At 37.2% G+C, this 17,568-nt stretch overlaps 1 protein-coding gene across 2 annotated transcripts in view; it reads left to right on the plus strand.

Moving 5' to 3' along the window:
• CEP135 (centrosomal protein 135) overlaps positions 1–16,030 on the plus strand; it is a 75,216-nt gene extending 59,186 nt beyond the window's left edge. The window contains exons 22-26 of one of the 2 annotated variants that reach the window (XM_036120761.2): positions 4,094–4,303; positions 5,364–5,566; positions 6,659–6,763; positions 9,899–10,011; positions 15,134–16,030. In XM_036120761.2, coding sequence (XP_035976654.2) covers positions 4,094–4,303; positions 5,364–5,566; positions 6,659–6,763; positions 9,899–10,001 — 621 coding nt within the window. In that variant the 3' untranslated portion in view covers positions 10,002–10,011; positions 15,134–16,030. The remainder of the gene's footprint in view (positions 1–4,093; positions 4,304–5,363; positions 5,567–6,658; positions 6,764–9,898; positions 10,012–15,133) is intronic. The other variant, XM_078068680.1, reaches the window with a different exon arrangement.
• The last annotated feature ends 1,538 nt before the right edge of the window (positions 16,031–17,568 follow it).

A 17,568-nucleotide genomic window follows, 5' to 3' on the forward strand; every position in this document is an offset into this window, starting at 1 on the left:
ATTTATCTTGTGATGACATTATTTACTAAAACAATAGCATTCAAAGATACTTTATTGAAGTGAGATTTAAGCATTGATAACATCAAGTTCAATGTAATCTTTTATCAATTCTGATAATTTGCTTAGGAGCCCCATTACTTTTTTTTTAAATTGTAGTAAAATATGCATAGCATCAAATTTACCATTTGAACCGTTTTTAAGAGTATAGTTCTCTGGCAGTGAGTAACTTCACCTTGTTATACAGCTGTCACCACCATCGCCAGAACGTCTTCATCTTCCTCACTGAAACTCTGTATCCATTAAACACTAACTCCCCATTCCTCCCCATTCCTCACTTGCACCCCGCCCTCTCTCCCCATCTCAGCCCCTGGCAACCAGCATCCTACTTTTTCTCTATGAATCTGACTATTCTTTGTACCTCATATAAGTGGAATCATACAATATTTGTCTTTCTGTGACTGGCTTATTTCACTTAGGCTTAAGGTTCAGTTAACCTCAAGGTTCATGTATGTTGTAGCATGTGTCCAAATTTCATTTCTTTTTAAGGCTGAATAATATTCCACTGTGTATATATCTCACATTTTCTTTATCCATTCATCTGTTAGTGGACATTTCATTTGTTTTCATCTGTGGCTACCAGGAATAATGCTGCTACGAACATGAATGTACAATATCTATTCAAGTTCTTGCTTTCAGTTATTTAGGATATACCTGGAAGTGAAACTTTTTATGTTTGATTTTTTTCAAAAATTGCCATACTTTTTTCCTTTTTTTTTTTTAAGATTTTACTTATTTATTTGACAGAGAGAGAGACAGCGAGATAGGGAACACAAGTAGGCAGAATGGGAGAGAGAGAAGCAGGCTTCCCACTGAGCATGGAGCCCAATGCAGGGCTCGATCCCAGGACCCTGGGATCATGACCTGAGCCAAAGGCAGCCGCTTAACTGACTGAGCCACCCAGGCGCCCCAGCCATACTTTTTTCTTTAAGGAAAATTATAACAAACGTAAAAATATTAAAGTGGCTTTGGAATTTGGTAATGGATACAGGCCAAAAGAATTTTGAGGTGCTTGATCGAAAAAGCCTAGATTGCTTTGAAAAACTTGTTGGTAGAAAGATGCATATTATAAAAGGGATTCTAGTAAGGGCTCAGAAAAAAGAAAGAAGAGCTATTGACAAAACTTCTGTCATTTACAAAATACATAAATTGTCAAGAACAGAATTTTTCCAGAAATCTTAATGTTTCTTCTAGTGAGGTCTCAGATGCAATTGAGGAACATGTTATTGGACACCGAAAGAAAGGTGATCCTTGTTATAAAATGGCAGAGAACTCGGCTGAATTAATTATGGTCTACTCTTGGAAGGAAAGTAGAATTTTTTTTTTTTTTTTATTTGAGAGAGAGAGAGTGAGCACAAGCAGGGGAGGAGCAGATCTGGTGTATGTATATACATATATATACAATGTGTGTGTGTATATATATATACACGCGTGCACACGTGCACACACACAATGAAATATTACTCAGCCGTAACAAAGAACAGATTTTTTCATTCTTGCCATTTACAACATGGATGGATCTAGAGGGTATAATGCTAAGCAAAATGAGAAAGACAAATACCATATGATTTCACTCAAATGTGGAATTTAAGAAATAAAACAAATGAACAAAGAAAAAAAGAGACAAACCAAGAAACAGACTCTTAACTCTAGAAAACAAACTGATGGTTACCAGAGGGGAGGTGGGTGGGGGGAGGGGTGAAATAGGTGAAGGGGATTTCGAGTACACATATCATGGTGAGCACTGAGTAGTATATAGAATTGTTGGGTCACTATATTGTACATCTGAAACTAATGTAACACTGTATGTTAAGTATACTAGACTTAAAATTCAGGAGGAAAAATGGAACCAGGTCTTGATGATTTGGAAAATTCTTAGCCTATCCAGACAGTGTGCTCTGGAGACAGGGCCAAGTGTGTGGCTCCACAGCCCCTCTGTGACCACATTAGGTCTGTGACTCACGTGGCCAGTAAGTCATCTCAGGAGAAATACTGCCAGCTTGTACTAAACAGGGACAGAAACAAGGTGAAGTGAAGGAAGGCTGTTGAACATCTGGGATCCTACCAGCAGAAAACAGGCTAGTAGAGTTACTTGACTAAAAATACCAGTTCTCCTTAGAGAAAAAGGAAGAGTGGCTCTGTAGGTATCTCAAAGGCTGACAGGGCAGCTGTTGTCACCACAGGCCCAGGGGATATTGCCTTCTTGTTCCAGAGTGCAGGGCCACTGCCCCTGAGGGCCAAGAGGGTGGGGCTGTAGCTGAGGGTTGAGAAGGTGGGGCCACTCTAGCAGGCCCAGAAGGCAGACCATCAGGGCACAGAAAATTATTCTTAGGCCTTAAAACCGAATGGAATTCTCCTTGCTTGGTTGCAAACTTACTTTGGACTAGTAACCCTTTCATTCCTTCTGTTTTCTCCCTTTCAGAGTGGGCATGTCTATTCTGTGCTTGTTTCGCTATTGTTTTTGGAAGCAAATAACTTGTTTACCAGTGTCACAGATCTCGGGAAGGAGAGTAGTTTTGCCCCTAGATGGACCATTCTCAGAGTCTTACCCATATCTAATTTAGATGATGCTTAGATGAGATGTTGGACTTAGAATTGATGCTAGAATGTTGGCATGGAGTGACTATATTTTGCACAAAGGAAGGACATGAATTTTGGGGAGCTAAAGGGTGGATAGAATTATGGGCCTTAAGTTATGTTGAAATCCTAACCTCCAGCACCTGTGAATGTGGCCTTTTTTGGAAATAGGGTTTTTGCAAGTATAATCAAGGTAAGATGAGGTCATACTGGACTACGGCAGGCCATAATCCAACGACTGGTGTCCTTTGTAAGAGAAATCTGGAACAGAAGATACAAGGGAGAACCCCAGATGAAGACAGAGGCAGAGACTGGAGTGAAGTGTCTACAAGGCAAGGAACACTAAGGATTGCTAGCAGCCACCAGAAGTTGGGAGAGAGGCATTGAATAGATTCTCTCTTAGAACCTCCAGAAGAAGCCAGCTCTGCTAACATCTAAATTTCAGACTTGTAACCTCCAGAATTGTGACAAGAAATTTCTGTTGTTTAAAACCACCCAGTAATTTGCAGGGATTGGTTGCAGCAGTGCTAGGAAACTACCCTATCTCTCTGAGTTTTCCTATTAAGAGTATAATAACTGAAGGAATGCTTTCAACCTTCAGAAAAATTCTCAGAAGAAACTGTTCTTTAATTTTTTTGTTCTATGTCATTGTTTATGTTTTTATGTGGTATATAAAATTGACTTTTACATATTTATATTTAGGTTTAGGGAACTTTGATTTTAAATTAATTAACTTGGAAAATCCAAATATTTACTTTTATGTAACTGTTGAAATTTATTAAATCTTCACAGCACAGTTAGATTTTTAATGTCAACTTATTTCATTATTACCTATTAAAATAATTTTATTTTTCAAGTATGGAAGTCTTATTAAACTCTATAGTAGAGTTTATATCAGTTTGTATTTATCACTCAGTTTAAATTGAGAAACTTAAAATGTGGACTATTCTAGAAAAAGCTGTATCAGTATTTATTATTTCAGTTATTAAAATCTTATAAAGTTGTTTATTACTGTTAGGTTAAATTAAGTTTAAGTACAACTTCAGGTATTTCGTTTTAAAGCAAACTCCATTTTGAAATTTAAAATTTAAAGACAGCTAAGGAGTGATTATATATGTTACTTTTTCTTGAGAGGGTATTATAACAATTTATAAAGATAAAATTTAACCTAACTGCAAAGATCCCTCTTGTTCACCCTAAAACAATAATTTTCATTTTTGCATCTTCCAAATATATACATGAGGTACTTAGGTACTGTGGCTAATAATTATATACAATTCATTTGGTTAAGGATTAAATAGGCCACCTTTAAATAGCAGGCAGCTTCCTGAGAGTATCTTAAAATATGCAAAAATTGGCTCTCATATTTGCATAAAGGGAGGTCGTGGCTGCACAGACTCAAGCCTTTAAAATTATTGGGTTATTTCAACTTTTTACCGGTTTCTTTTTCTACTTTCAGCACATAAATGCACATCATGCTTATGAATCTCAGATCTCATCAATGGCAAAAGCCATGTCTAGATTAGAAGAAGAGCTGAGACATCAAGAAGATGCAAAAGCGGCGGTGTTGAATGATCTGTCGTCTCTTAGAGAACTTTGCATTAAGCTTGATTCAGGCAAAGATATTATGACCCAACAACTGAATTCCAAAAGCCTGGAGTTAGAGAGGGTAGGAACTTAAAAGATTTTGTTTTGTAGCACATTATTTTATTAAGCCCTCCCCTCATTGTTTTACTTTATCATGCACTGCCCAATATATTTGTTCCCCTTTAAGGAGTTACTTTTGACTACAGGATTTTGACAACTAGATTCTTTGCCAGGATTTTTCTGGCAAACATGGTGATGAAACTAGGTGCTCTCCATTTTGGAGTAGATGGATATTTAGGAAAATAGGAGTCTTCTTATTATAGAATAGGAGGCTATCCCAGTACATTTCTTTTCTCCGTTTGAAGGTAAGATTTAAATGATGGATTGAGCAGTTTATTACTTCCTAAATGGAGTAGTTTTTCTGATAAAAATCCCAAGACATTTAGGGGTGCCTGGGAGGCTGAGTCGGTTAAGCGACTGCCTTCGGCTCAGGTCATGATCTCCGGGTCCTGGGATTGAGCCCCAAGTTGGCTTCCTGCTCTGCGGGGAGTCTGCTTCTCCCTCTCCCTTTGCCCCCACCTCCTCGCGCGCTCTCTCTCAAATAAATAAATAAAATCTTAAAAAAATCCGAAGGCATTTAAGTCTTAGTTAATTTTAAAAGTCTAGTTAGCTGGAACTTCCCATTCTCAAACTGAGGCATTACTTTAAACAACCCAGTGTGTGTTTTCAAACATAGGTGTTTTCAGTTTTCATTCATTTAGTAGTATGTTTATCTTCAGGTACTGAGAAACCCCAGTGCTGGTTTGACTGTTGTCAGAGGGCACAAAATAGATCAGAAGGGCTTATCCTTGCTGATAAGATTGGCCACATTTTAGGATTTTATGTTAATGACCGTCTCTTGACAAGGTAGTGTGAATGGAAACTATTTGAGGGCTGGAGTAGGTTTTGTAGCAAATAAGCCCTTACTGAAAATAGCAAAAATTATTTTGAAAATAAGATAATTTTCTTACACTTAAAAAAATGGTTCAAAATCTTTAACTGGTACCCAAAACAAATAACTGATGGGTGTATAGCTCTGCAAATAATTTTTTAGAATAAGTCTAAAATTCTACTGAAGTAATCTTCCTTTGTTTTCCCTGTAGGTCATGGCAGAATTAGAAAATGCAAAATCAGAAGCAGAACTGTTAAAAAAACAACTGTCAAGTGAGAGACATACAATTAAAAACCTTGAATCATTGTTGGCTACAAATAGAGATAAGGAATTTCATTCTCATTTAACATCCCACGAGAAGGATACAGAAATTCAGCTACTTAAAGAGAAGTTAACCCTTTCAGAAAGCAAATTGTAAGTGCCATAAATCAACCTATGTAAAGAAAACAGCTTGTCAAAAATAATTTTTCAATTTTTGGTGGGAGAGGGGGATGGAAGTGTATAATGTGGTACAAAACCAAAATATCTTACTTATGTGGTGACTGCTTTTGGAATTCAGGGGTTTAGTTCAGGAGAGACATTGTGTTTGGAAATGTAGATTTGTCTGTCTTCACCATAGAGATGGCACCCATGGAAGTGAATGAATGAACTTTAGAAAAATGTCTAAATTTGAGGAACAAAGAGGAGTCAGCAAAGGAGAGAGCATTTCAGGATGGGGAGAGCCGTCTGTGTCTCTTGCTGTGGACTAGGAAAAAGACTTCAAAAAGGCTGTGTGATATTACCTTTTAGGAGATTGATGATAGTCTTTTAGATGCACAGGTTTGGATATACTTGATGGAAGAGGGGGGGAAACCCAGAGCGGATAGTACAAGCGGAACAGTTTTAAAAGAAGTTAAGAAATATTTCTTTTTCGGGGCGCCTGGGTGGCTTAATCGGTTAAGCATGGCTCAGGTCATGATCCCAGGGTTCTGGGATCGAGCCCCACATCAGGCTCTCTGTTGGGCGGGGAGCCTGTTTCTCCCTCTGTCTGCCACTCCGCCTGCTTGTGCTCTCTCTCTCTGTCAAATAAATAAATAAAATCTTTAAAAAAAAAAAGAAAAAAAAATATTTCTCTTTCTGAGGCAGGAGTCAAGAAAGAGTCAACGAAGATACTTTACATCTTGATGTTATAATTCATGTCTTGTTCAAATTTATATTTCCAACATTGCTGCAGTGCCCAGCACATACTGGAAGCTCAGTTTAAATGTTTGTTAAATAAATAAGATGAATGAATGAATGAAAAGGAAAACTTAGTGATAGAAGCCCCTGAAAAAAATAAGCTCCTGAAGTTGAGAAAATTTGTGTTAAAATTTGTGTTAAAATTTGTGTTAAAAAGTCTTGTTCTTTTCTTTTTTTGTCCTTAAGTATCACCTCCATTTGTATTTATTAATAACAAAAACAAAAATCCATAGTACTTGATTACACATTTGTTATTTATTTCTTTGACTTTTAAAATTTGTTTTTAAGAACTAGTCAAGGCCGGGAAAACACCATGCTTCGGGCTAAAGTGACACAATTACAAACCGATCACGATGCTCTGAAAAGGCAGATTTCAACTGAAAGATACGAACGGTAAGAAAAATTCTTAGCACTGGACAGTGTTTTTATTTATTCCCTATCCTATTTCAAAAAGGATTTAATATAGCTTAAAAAGAGACAACTTCCGGGGTGCCTGGGTGGCTCAGTCGTTGGGCGTCTGCCTTCGGCTCAGGTCATGATCTCAGGGTCCTGGGATCCAGCCCTGCATCAGGCTCCCTGCTCCGCGGGAAGCCTGCTTCTCCCTCTCCCACTCCCCCTGCTTGTGTTCCCTCTCTCACTGTGTCTCTCTCTGTCAAATAAATAAAATCTTTAAAAAAAAAAGAGAGACAACTTCCTTTTAGCATTTATACAAAAGTAAATTTCTTCTGATATTTCTTCCTAAAAAGGCAACAAGTGTTGTGGAAGATAATATCCTTATAGTAAATAAAGTGGCAAGTGTTGTCTCAATGTTTTCTATAGCATTTCTCAGGGCCATATTAGGGCATTATTTGAAAGAGTATAGATAGGGAATCAGCAAGGTAGTAAGGATTCTACAAGAACCCAAAACAATATGGTCCAATAGGAAACTCTAAATATAGATCATCAACAAAAGTAATGATGATCATAAGAACAATTGATAAGGGACACCTGAGTGGTTCAGTCGGTTAAGTGTCTGCCTTTGGCTCAGGTCATGATTCCAGGGTCCTGGGATCAAGACCCTGGAGGGACTCAGCAGGGAGCCCGCTTCTCCCTCTGCCTGCCTCTTCCCCTGCTTGTGCTCTCTCTCTCTGACAAATAAGTAAATAAAATCTTAAAAAAAAAAAAATTGATAAATATGTGCCAGATACCATATACCAATAATCTATTATTATGCCTATATTAGAGGAAACCAAAGTCACACAAATAGTAAATGGTAGAACCAAAACTAAAATCAAGGTAGATCTTGTATACCTGAAACTAACATGTATGTTAATTATACTTGAATTAAAAAAATAAATACAAATTTAATGGGCACCTGGGTGGCTCGATCGGTTAAGCATCTGACTCTTGATCTCAGCTCAGATCTTGATCTCAGTGTTACGAGTTCAAGCTCTGCATTGGGCTCCATGCTGGATGTGGAGTCTACTTAAAAATTAATTAATTATAACTAATTAAAATGAAGGAAAGGCAGATCTAATTTTATATCCCATACTCTTATATACAGTATATTCCCTGTAGCTTAGTAATTTTCATACTCACTTATATTCCAGTTCATTTGCTTTGTTATATTGAAAATTTGAATCCCCAAGTGTTACAAAGAGAAATGAGACCTGCTTTCACAGCTAAAATCAAAATCTAGTTTGCAGATCACTTAAGTTACTTTTCTTCCATTACTCTTTTTTTTTTAAGATTTTATTTATTTATTTGACAGAGAGAAACACAGCGAGAGAGGGAACACAAGCAGGGGGAGTTGGGGAGGGAGAAGCAGGCTTCCCGTGGAACAAATTGCCCAATGCGGGACTCGATCCTAGGACCCTGGGATCATGACCTGAGCTGAAGGCAGATGCTTAATAACTGAGCCACCTAGGTGCCCCTCCATTACTCTTTCTTGCTATGTTAATACCATAGACATCAACATTCCTGAGATTTCATTCTCAAATAGTTGGTAAAATTGCTTATCAGGTCAATTTTTTGAGTTCTCTTATTATCCATTGACATCAGAACTTTGAGTGATATGCTATTTGGAGCATAGACAGAATTTGCTAGGAAATATTTATGATTTTAAAGAGAAATGAAGCCTGAGTAGTGAAGAAATGCATCAGTGTCATAAAAGCAGTGTTACTAATTTCTCGTAATTGGGAAGATTTAGTTTCTCAGTGTGCTAAACTGTACATACATGATGATTTCCATTTCCTAATGATGATTTAAATTTTCTTAAATCCAAGGGCCCTAAATCAAGCCCTCTTTTGCCTAGGGTTATAAAACCCCATTAATTCTTCTTTTTCCATTGCCCCTGGTCCCCAAAGAAACCTCGGCTGACATGACCATGTCTCCTTTTCCTTACCATCCAACTAGATGATACATTCTTACACCACCCAGGGAACAATATTGGTTCTTGGGGGAATAGAGAGTGGCAAAAAAAAACTTTAGGTATTACAATGATTTATAGCCCTCTAAAGGGCTTCAGTACATAAATAGCGTATCTATGTATTAAAATTTCAGGGGCAGAGGTAGCTAATTTGGGAGGAGGGAATATCTTTTTTTTTTTTTTTTAAGATTTTCTTTATTTATCAGAGAGAGAGAGACAGAGGCAGGCAGAGGGAGAAGCAGGCTCCTTGCTCAGCAAGGAGCCCGATGTGGGACTCAATCCCAGGACCCTGGGATCATGACCTGAGCCGAAGGCAGACGCTTAACCAACTGAGCCACCCAGGCGTCCCGGGAGGAGGGAATGTCTTAAAAAGTTTCTTTAGGGGGATAATAATGAGGGCGCCTGGGTGGCTCAGTTGGTTAAGCGACTGCCTTCGGCTCAGGTCATGATCCTGGAGTCCCGGGATCGAGTCCCGCATCGGGCTCCTTGCTCTGCAGGGAGTCTGCTCCTCCCTCTGACCCTCCCCCCTCTCATGTGCTCTCTCTCTCAAATAAATAAATAAAATCTTTAAAAAAAAAAAAAAAAAAAAAAGTTTCTTTAGGGGGATAATAATGAAAAAAAGTTTGTGAAACACCCAACTAGGTAGAAATCCTGGATACTGAAGAACATAAGGCAGAAAGTCTAGGCCAGAGACAGAATAGCCCACAAAAGAGGTAGCAACACAGTCACCATGCTTTGTGGGGCTGACTCAGACACAGGGAAGGAGACCATAACAGAGAAAATAGTGATTTCACTTCTGACGTTTGGCAGTTGTTAGGAAGGAGGCTAGGTTTATGTGCAAGAGGAGGTGGGAAAGGAAGCGGGGTGGGGTAGAGGAGGGAACCAGCCAACTTTGGAAATCTCTATTCAGGGAGGCTTTGAACAATCTCTTATGGTACATATTCCTTTAATTGAAATCTTTTATTCAGTACTTAAAAATTATATAAGGACATAGGATTTAAATTTAGTAGAAATACACATTAATTAATTGAGAAGTTATTTAATCACCCAGTAACAATTACAGCAGCTTATATTTGTATTTCACTTTTTGGTATAATCTCTTATTTGTTTTTTACTGACAGAGAACGAGCAATCCAAGAGATGCGTCGCCATGGCCTTCCCACACCACCCCTTTGTTCTACTCTGAGGTCTCCTTTACATTCTCCTGAACATATAAACTGTTAATTATCAGAAGGTATGTATGTAACACCAAGGACAGGCAAAACTAATCTGTAGTTATAAAAATTCAGAAAGTAGTTTTCCGCATGGGGGGAGGGGAAATTGCCTACAAGGTGGTCAGGAAGGGCATCTGGGTGGCTCAGTCGTTAAGCATCTGCCTTCGGCTCAGGTCATGATCCCAGGGTCCTGGGATCGAGCCCCCCATCAGGCTCCCTGCTCAGCAGGAGGCCTGCTTCTCCTCCCTCTCCCACTCCCTGTGCTTGTGTTCCCTCTCTCGCTCTCTCTCTCTCTGTCAAATAAATAAATAAATTAAAAAAAAAAAAAAAGAAAAGGTGGTCAGGGGAACTTTACGAGGTAATGGAATGTTCTGTATTTTGGTGATGATTACATGGGTATATATGATTGTAAAAACTCAGTGACCTGAACATTAGTTCATGCTTTTATTGTATGTAAATTATACCTCATTTTAAAAAAGAGAAGACCTCCACAACGGAACACTAAATGACAGTATGAGATATCACATTTGATGAAGTGCCAAATTCAAGGTACAAATAATAGGTAGTAAAAGTGTAGACAAAGATGTAAAAATAGGAATGCACATGTCACAGTAGACTCAATCTGACAGGATTGGCAGGTTGGAAAATGATGAGGGAAGAAGGCATGGAAGGTAGAGTGGAACATACAGGCTATATTGAATGTGAGGCAAAATTAGAGATTCTATGTAGTCTTGATTCTGTGAGTCAAGGGGAGCCGTTGAAGGTCCTTCTGTGTATAGGATGAATACAAGGGAGGGATTAAGATGAAAGAACTGCTCCTGGTGGATCAACTTCATATTTGGGCCGTATTGGGGAGGGTGGAAATCAGAAGGAGACCAGAAAGAGATACGAAATGAACAGTATACTCAGCTCAGGATCTGTATAATAATATTGAAAGCTAGGACAGATTTTAAAAAACAAATTGTAATATATATACAGAAAAGTGCCATATCCTAGTATACAGCTCAATGAGTTTTCACAAATAGAACACGCCTATGTATAACCTACACCCAGACCAAGAAACAAAATCTGTCTCTCTCGGGCTCTCTCCTGGTCGTAAGCCCTGCTCCAGAAGTAACTGTCCTGTCTATTAAAAACAGATTTCTTTTGCCTGTTTTTGGACATTTTTTAAATGAAATCATACATTTCTGGCTTCTTTTCTTCCACAGTATATTTGTGAGATTCATTCATACCGTTGTGTGTATTTGTAGGCTGTTCAGTCTTGTTGCCGCATTGTGTGTACTCATTCCATTGTTGATGGGCTCCTGGTAATTTCCAGTTTGGGCTCTTACAGAGTTATGATGAACATTCTGGTACCTGTAGGTGAACAGACGTGTGCATTTCCTTTGGGTATGCACTCAGGACTGAGGTGGTTTGGTCACTGGACATGCAGATGTTCAAACTTAAGTAGCTATAGCAAAGTGGTTGTAAAGAGCTAGGATACATTTGACAGAGGAAGGGCCAAAGGGATGTGCTGATTCACTGGAGATGGGAATGAATGGGAAAGAAGTATGTCAGACCCAGGGCTTGAAAGGTAGGTGACTGTGAAAAATGCAAGCTCCCTGACCAAAAGAGTAAAGTCAGTCTTTTTAAAAAATATGCATTTCTTCGTCTTTTTAAATAGAAGTATATAGAAGATAATTAAGCATTTCTTCAATGACTCAGAATCCTCATTATGTACATTAATTATGTGCTGTGCTTTAACATACTGATGCCCCCAGGGTTTATTGGTATTTGTAGGACCTAGGTTTGTTGTTTTTTTTGTTTTTTTTAAAGATTTTATTTATTTATTTGACAGAGACACAGCAAGAGAGGGAACACAAGAAGGGGGGAGTGGGAGAGGGAGAAGCAGGCTTCCCGTGGAGCAGGGAGCCTGATGTGGGGCTTGATCCCAGAACCCTGGGATCATGACCTGAGCCAAAGGCAGACGCTTAATGACTGAGCCACCCAGGCACCCCTGTTTTTTTTTTAAGATTTTATTTATTTATTTATTTGAGAGAGAGATAGCAAGAGCAGGAACACAAGCGGAGGGAGTGGGAGAGGGAGAAGCAGGCTTCCTGCCGAGTGGGGAGCCCGATGTGGGGCTCATTGTGGGGCTCATTGTGGGGCTTGATCCCAGGGTCCTGGGATCATGACCTGAGCTGAAGGCAGATGCTTAACGACAGAGCCACCTGTAAGACCTAGGTTTAAATGATGCCTGATTGCTGTGCTTTTGCTTTTGTGTTTGTTTGTTGTTCGTTTGATTAGAACGTGTATTTTCCTCTTTTCACTTTGAAGACCACTTCTCGATGCTGGCTGCAAACACTGTGTCCTCAGAACTTCAAAGCTCTGCTGTATTAATTTGAATGTGATTAGATGGAGGTTCAGCTTCTCCTTATAAAGCCTTGTAACAGCTGTGACGCATACATTTTCTCATACTAGATTCACAGCTACATATTAGATCAGGGATTGGTAAGCTAAGGTCTGTGAGCCAACTGTACTCCACTGCCTATTTTTGTAAATTTAGCTTTATTGGAGCATAGCCACAGCTGTTTATGTATCGTGTAAGACTGCTTTTCTACAGTGGCTGAATTGAGTAGTTGTAACGGAGACCCCATGGCCCACAAATCTAAAATATTTACTACCTGGCCTTTCACATCCTGTGGCCTCTAGAAAACTCCGCTGTACACCCGTGAGACAGTAGAGTGAAAAAACAAATCTTTAGTTTTATGAAAATAGGCTTTACCTTATAAGACCCCCAAAAAGGGTCTTGGGGACTCCCAGAGATCCCCAGATTCTACTTTAAGAACCACTGATATAGAACATACTGGATTTCAGCAATCTCTAAAGCTGAATTAGAAAACTTTTTGTTTTGTTTTTGTTTTTTTTTAAAGATTTTATTTATTTTTTGACAGAGAGAGACAGCGAGAGAGGGAACACAAGCAGGGGGAGTGGGAGAGAGAGAAGCAGGCTTCCTGCTGAGCAGGGAGCCCAATGCAGGGCTTGATCCCAGGACCCTGGGATCATGACCTGAGCCGAAGGCAGACACTTAATGACTGAGCCACCCAGGCACCCCTGTTTTGTTTTGCTTTAAAGATTTTTTATTTTTAAGTAATATCTACACCCAACATGGGGCTCAAACTCAGAACCCCGAGATCGAGAGTCACCTGTTCCACCGACTGAGCCAGCCAGGCATCCCAAAACTTTTTAATTGCGATAAAATATATATAACGTGAATTTTGCCGTCTTAACTATTTTGAAAGTGTACAACTCAGTGGCATTAAATTCACAATGTTGTACAGCCAAAACCACTATTTCCAAAACTTTTTCATCACCCCAACCAGAAACTCTATATCCATTAGGCAATAACTCTCCAGTCGCCTGACTTTACCTCCCTAGGCCCTGGAAATCTGTAATCTAATTTTCTATGAATTTGCCTATTCTGGATTTTCATGTAAGTGAAATCATACTATATTTGTCCTTTTGTGTTGGGCTTGTTTCACTTAGGATCATGTTTTCAAGGTTCCATCTATGTTGTAGTGTGTGTCAGAACTTGATTCTTTTTTATGGTTGAATAATATTCCTTGTGTGTTTGTGCCACATTTTGTTTATCTACTCATCAGTTGATGGACACCTGGATTGTTTTCACCTCCTAGCTATTGTGAATAATGCTGCTATGAACATTGGTGTATGGTATCTGTTTTAGTCCCTGTTTTCAAATCTTTTGGGAGTACCTAAGAATAGAGTTTCTGGGTCATATGGTAATTCTGTATTTAAATAATATATCCTCACTGAGAAAACATAAAATACAAAAATATAAAGAAGGAAACAAAATCACTTTTTTTAACATTTTTTTATTGTTATAAAATATATATAACATCAAATGTATCATTCTAACCATTTTTAAGTGTGCATTTCTCTGGCAATTAGTACATTCACATTATTATGCAAAAATAATGTCCACTGTCCATCTCCAGAACTTCTTTATCTTCTTCAACTGAAACTCTTTACCCATTAAACATTAACTCCCCATCCTTCCCTCCCCCCCAGCTCCTGGCAACCACCATTACAAATTTCTGTCTCTATGAATTTGACTACTCTGTTTACCTCATATAATTGGAATCATACAGTATTTGTCCTTTTTGTAACTTACAGTGTTTTCAGGGTTCATCCAAGTTGGAGCATGTGTCAGAATTTCTGTCTTTTTTGAGGCTGAACAATATTATTCTCTTGTATGAATACACCACGTTTTGTTTATCCATTCATGAGTTGATAGATACTTGAGTTGCTTCTGTCTTTTGGCTGTTGTGAAAATGGATGTACAAATCAAAATCACTTTTAATCCTACAACCCAGAGAAATTAGCAATTATCATTTTGGTATATACTTCCTTCGTGTGTTTGATGTGTAATAAATATACACACACATTCATAGACATATAATTCTAATAGAGATCATACTCGAAATAGTTTTTATCCTATTTTTTGTTTTGTTTTTTGGGGTTTTTCCCCCTTAATAAATTGTTGAGAGCATCTATTCTTACCATTAAAAGTATTTTCAAAAATGCCATTTTAAAATCATTATGTAACAGTTCATCACATGGATATTCCATGATTTACTTAGATTACTTTCTCAGTGTTTCCATTGTAGAATTTTTCATATTTGTGTGTGTGTGTGTTTGTGTGTGTGTGTGTGTGTTTTAATTGGGAGGCTGATTAAATAGCACATAAGGTTAAAATATTTGAAAAAATATTTGACTATCCATACTATGCTGTTTTAAGACTCAGAACACAATTTACAGTACTTGTATATTATCCTAAATGTCATATTGTTCCTCATTTTGAGTCATTTTTCTCAATTAACATGCTGTGTTATCCCTTTCTTTTCACTATTCATTTAGTCCTCATATACTTTGATGTACTTCGGTGGTTTGAGGGGAATATCTTTTTGAAGTGTAGAGCAGTACTTCTGAGCTATTAACTATAACTTGATTATGGGCAAAGGCTTTATTGGAGAATACAATTTCAGTTAAAACTGAAAACAATCTCAGTTTTTTGTGAATGTTCTAAGTAATTTTGTTTGTCGTTTTTATCTTAGCTCACCTATCTTGTCCCCTCTTTTTCAGAATGATGGCTATCAATGAGTTAGCTATATGGATTTTTTAAAGGACAGAACAGTAATGAAATATTTGAAGTACTTGTTCCTGAAAATCATGAACATTGACACAAATTCTACCTCTGTCAACTTTTATTTAGATCAGTGAATATTTATGTAAAAAATTTGGTTTAAAAGAGCCATATCTATGTGTATATTTTTATATATATGACAGAACAAAATATGTATTAATAGTGCTAATGTTCTACCTGTATTTATACTATTCCTGACTTAAATTACTCCTCAAAGTGTGTGTTTATACTGTGAATTAATATAATGTATTGTTCACATTATGCTTTAATAATCTTTTTCATAATGAATGTGTATATAAACATTCTTACAGTACTTCTAACAAAGTGTTTTTAGTTTTCATGCCTGTGTTTATAACCCATATCTTTAATGCATTCACATAAGGATTATCAACTTTGATGCTATGCTCTCTCACTTAACTTTTTTCTTCTAAATGTAAAATTATTCACCAGTATGTTGTCTGTCATCAAGGGTAATATATTCAGGTCTATTCTTAAAATAGTAGAGGTCTTGATAAAATAATGATTACCATATGTAGTTTGTTATTGCTCACTCGAAGAACTGTGATGGAAAAGATGCATTTATATATTATATACAGTATATTATTTTGGTTATCACATGGACTTTTCATATAATACAAATTCTATCAAAATCAAACTAAAAGCTGCATTCAGAATTTTGTAAGACAGTAGAACAGAAATTTGGGACACTTTTTCAGTAAATAAAATTCCTCCCTGTATTAATTGAAAATCTCAGAGTATAAAAGTATATGGAGTAAATATAGTATTCTGTTAAAATGCCAATATACATTCAATAATAGCAGCTTTTTGCTTCTAAACCTGTGTGTTGTAATTTATGAGTCTTGCAGAATAGTAGTAAACAACTGTGGCATGTTAAATAGAAAACAACTTTTTACAGTTAATTTTCAAAGTTGTAATTTTAAGGAATTTAAATATATACATACATCAATAGAAGAACAGAAGTACAAAATAGAATGTCAGATACAAAAACTAATCGTGTTTGAACCATACACATTTGAAGAAAATTCTGTTCTCTGTAGATTTCATTATGATTGAAAAAGAAGAACTTAAGAACTAACATAGGAAAGTTGAAGAGCAGTTATTTATGATACGTTTTGTTTCCTCTTGTGCTTTACTACAGTGGAGTTTGTGTGTGTGTGTGTGTGTGTGTGTGTGTGCGTGTACGTGTACCTGGGGGTGGGCACTGTTGTTTTTCCAAAACTAATATGCCTTATATGTTCGGGTTATGCTCTTTGCAATAATTCACTGTATATTTGGCTGTGATGTGGTTTACTTTTCTACCATCTTTGTAATTTTATGTATTCCACCTTCTTTGTGTGAATTCATGTATTATGTAGCAAAATACAAGAGAAATGGGACTATTTGCAATGTCATATGGAAAAATCTTTTAATAAATATGTCTGTCCCCACCTTTTCCCCCCAAGCAACAGCAAGACATACTGTGTTAATATTTTTAATGTTTTCTATAATTTAAAAATGTATAGCTTTAATTGTTATTTTCTTAACCATGTTACAATTTTTCTAAATTAGTTTTATCCTGGGGCGCCTGGGTGGCTCAGTCGTTAAGCATCTGCCTTCGGCTCAGGTCATGATCCCAGTGTCCTGGGATCAAGCCCCGCATTGGGCTCCCTGCTCCGCGGGAAGCCTGCTTCTCCCTCTCCCACTCCCCCTGCTTGTGTTCCCTCTCTTGCTGTGTCTCTCTCTGTCAAATAAATAAATAAAATCTTTAAAAAAATAATAAAAATAAAAAATAAATTAGTTTTATCCTAAAATACCGAATGTTCTGACCTTTTATAGATGTTTTTGTTTCAAGTAATTTTAAATTATGCTTGATACAGATTTTCCAATAAACTTTCCAGTCAATTTATTTTCTCTTTCTTACAAATAGTTTTTTCTTAAATTTTAGCAATATTCTTAATTCTAAAATTAAGTACAATTAATTCAAATCAAACTTTATCATGATAGGATATGGGGAAATTGCTGTGCTTATGTACCAGGTACTTTTTTTTTTTTTTACTGACTTTGATTTATCTCTAGGTAGTTCACATATAAGAAATGAAGTCAAAGGTTGTTTGAAATCCATCTACAAAATGATTAAACAGGCTCTCCCCAGTTCTTAGATTTTAGCACCTGACTTACTGTCTTTCTACCATTAGTTCTATGATCAGTCTTTTTTATGTATCTTCTTAGAACAGTGGTTATTGACCAGTCCTGCACATTAGAGTTACCTGGACAATTTTAATGAAAAACTGATTTCTGAGCCCTACACTAGTCCAAATAAGAATCTCTGGGGGTTAGGTGTGAGCACTTTGGTTTTGTTTGTTTGTTTAATTTT

The sequence above is a fragment of the Halichoerus grypus genome, chromosome 3 (assembly GCF_964656455.1).
Source record: "Halichoerus grypus chromosome 3, mHalGry1.hap1.1, whole genome shotgun sequence".
NCBI classification, from domain to species: domain Eukaryota; kingdom Metazoa; phylum Chordata; class Mammalia; order Carnivora; family Phocidae; genus Halichoerus; species Halichoerus grypus.